The sequence below is a fragment of the Gossypium arboreum genome, chromosome 13, assembly GCF_025698485.1.
Source record: "Gossypium arboreum isolate Shixiya-1 chromosome 13, ASM2569848v2, whole genome shotgun sequence".
Lineage (NCBI taxonomy): Eukaryota > Viridiplantae > Streptophyta > Magnoliopsida > Malvales > Malvaceae > Gossypium > Gossypium arboreum.
Genome location: NC_069082.1, coordinates 95,318,521 through 95,320,080, shown reverse-complemented (window position 1 = coordinate 95,320,080; position 1,560 = coordinate 95,318,521). Strand labels below are relative to the sequence as shown.

The window sequence follows — 1,560 nt, the reverse complement described above, 5'->3', positions numbered from 1 at the left end:
TTAAAGAAATTCAACTTTTACTATGTGTTTAGAAAGTCAAATAATAATTATAATTTCATATGTGTGGCATGTTTAATTAATTATTACTAGATTTGTTGAGGATCAGAATTACTCCTAAAATTTGAAAGTTCATAGTTTTAGTATATATATAATTTTTTAAAATTTAAAGATTTAATTATATCCTGCAAAACAAACATGTTTGTGAAATTAAAATCAAATTGTAAATAGTATACTAATATTTAGACTTCTTCACCATAATTTTACAGTTTCCAAACACGTATTTGATAATCGGTTTACTTCGCGACAAAAAGTGGATCTGAATCTATCTTTTAACTGTTTATAGGGTGCTTATAAGATATTAGTCTAGACCTAGGCGGCCTGGATCGTATGAGATTACCTCAATACGACACCAACTCCACTCAGAAACAGACCGTAAACGTCGGCTGCAGTATTTAAGCGAAGAAAGCAAAGAAGAATAAAAAAAAAAAAAAAGTTGGGTCAGTGCCTGCCCTTGTCGACAGATATTTGACAGTTGGCTGGCTCCTGCGGTGGCGCTCTGCTCTCCCAGGCTTAACCAAATTCGAAGCAAGCGACCAAATTTCTACACATTTTAAATACCGACCAGAGCAGACCTTACCTCGAATTCAATATTCTATCTACCTTCCGTCGAACCTCAATGCGTATGCTTTGTTTCTCATCTTTGTTTTGAGCCGGATTCTGGCTCTGCTCTACAGCTAGCTCTAGTAGCTTTGGTCTGGGTTAAATGGCTCTACTAAGTGGTGATAATGATCATGTTATATCATCAGTTAGCGGCATCTCATATGGGTATATGGAGCACAAGAACATGATGGTGATGATGGAGAAGAGACAGCTGTTCCTGAGGAGCTACCAGTTCTGCAGGAAAAGGACCCTGACTGAGAGAATCAAGAGATCCTTGGTGGGGGTTAAGAGGGTCATGTGGCTTAGGCTACGGTCTGCCCGTAAACTCAAAAGGTTGGTCTTGTCCAGACTCCGATTTGCCTTCTTGTGTCGCGGGCGCAAGAGGAGATATATTCGTCTCAAGAACAATCATTTCCGCCACACTCACAACTCATGCTTATGGTAGGCCTAGAGCAGGACTTGGTCTCATTTCAAATCTGTAGTTTTTCTATTATAATTTTGTAACTATAATTTGAATTAAATTTTTTACAGTTTTCAATTTTATATTTGTGATTTGATCTATCTGTTCTATTATTATACTTGAGTGGTGCAAAGCAATGCAATTTCAAGACGGAAAAAGGAAAGAAATTTGCTTCTCTTCTCTCCGAGACAGGGGAGAACATCAGAACAGGAGTGGAGATAGGCATTCAACAAAAGTCAAAACGATTGATTCCCCCCTCAAGATCCAAGTTTGAACGGAAAGGAAAATGAGAAAGTCCACTGCCCACTGGGGAAGCGTGTCTTGCATGACTTTTCACTTAAACTTTTTGAAGAAGCAGCACATGCTGTAGAAAAAAGAAATGCCACCATCATTTTCTCTCTCTTTTAACTTTCAACGTGAATGGATGGATCGGTCATGCA

At 38.1% G+C, this 1,560-nt stretch overlaps 1 protein-coding gene across 1 annotated transcript; it reads left to right on the top strand.

Moving 5' to 3' along the window:
• The first annotated feature begins 306 nt into the window (after positions 1-306).
• LOC108463441 (uncharacterized) lies at positions 307-1,203 on the top strand. Its single transcript, XM_017763381.2, has one exon. It carries the CDS (start codon positions 764-766, stop codon positions 1,103-1,105), a length of 342 nt encoding a protein of 113 aa, XP_017618870.1. The 5' UTR covers positions 307-763; the 3' UTR covers positions 1,106-1,203.
• Positions 1,204-1,560: the final 357 nt, after the last annotated feature.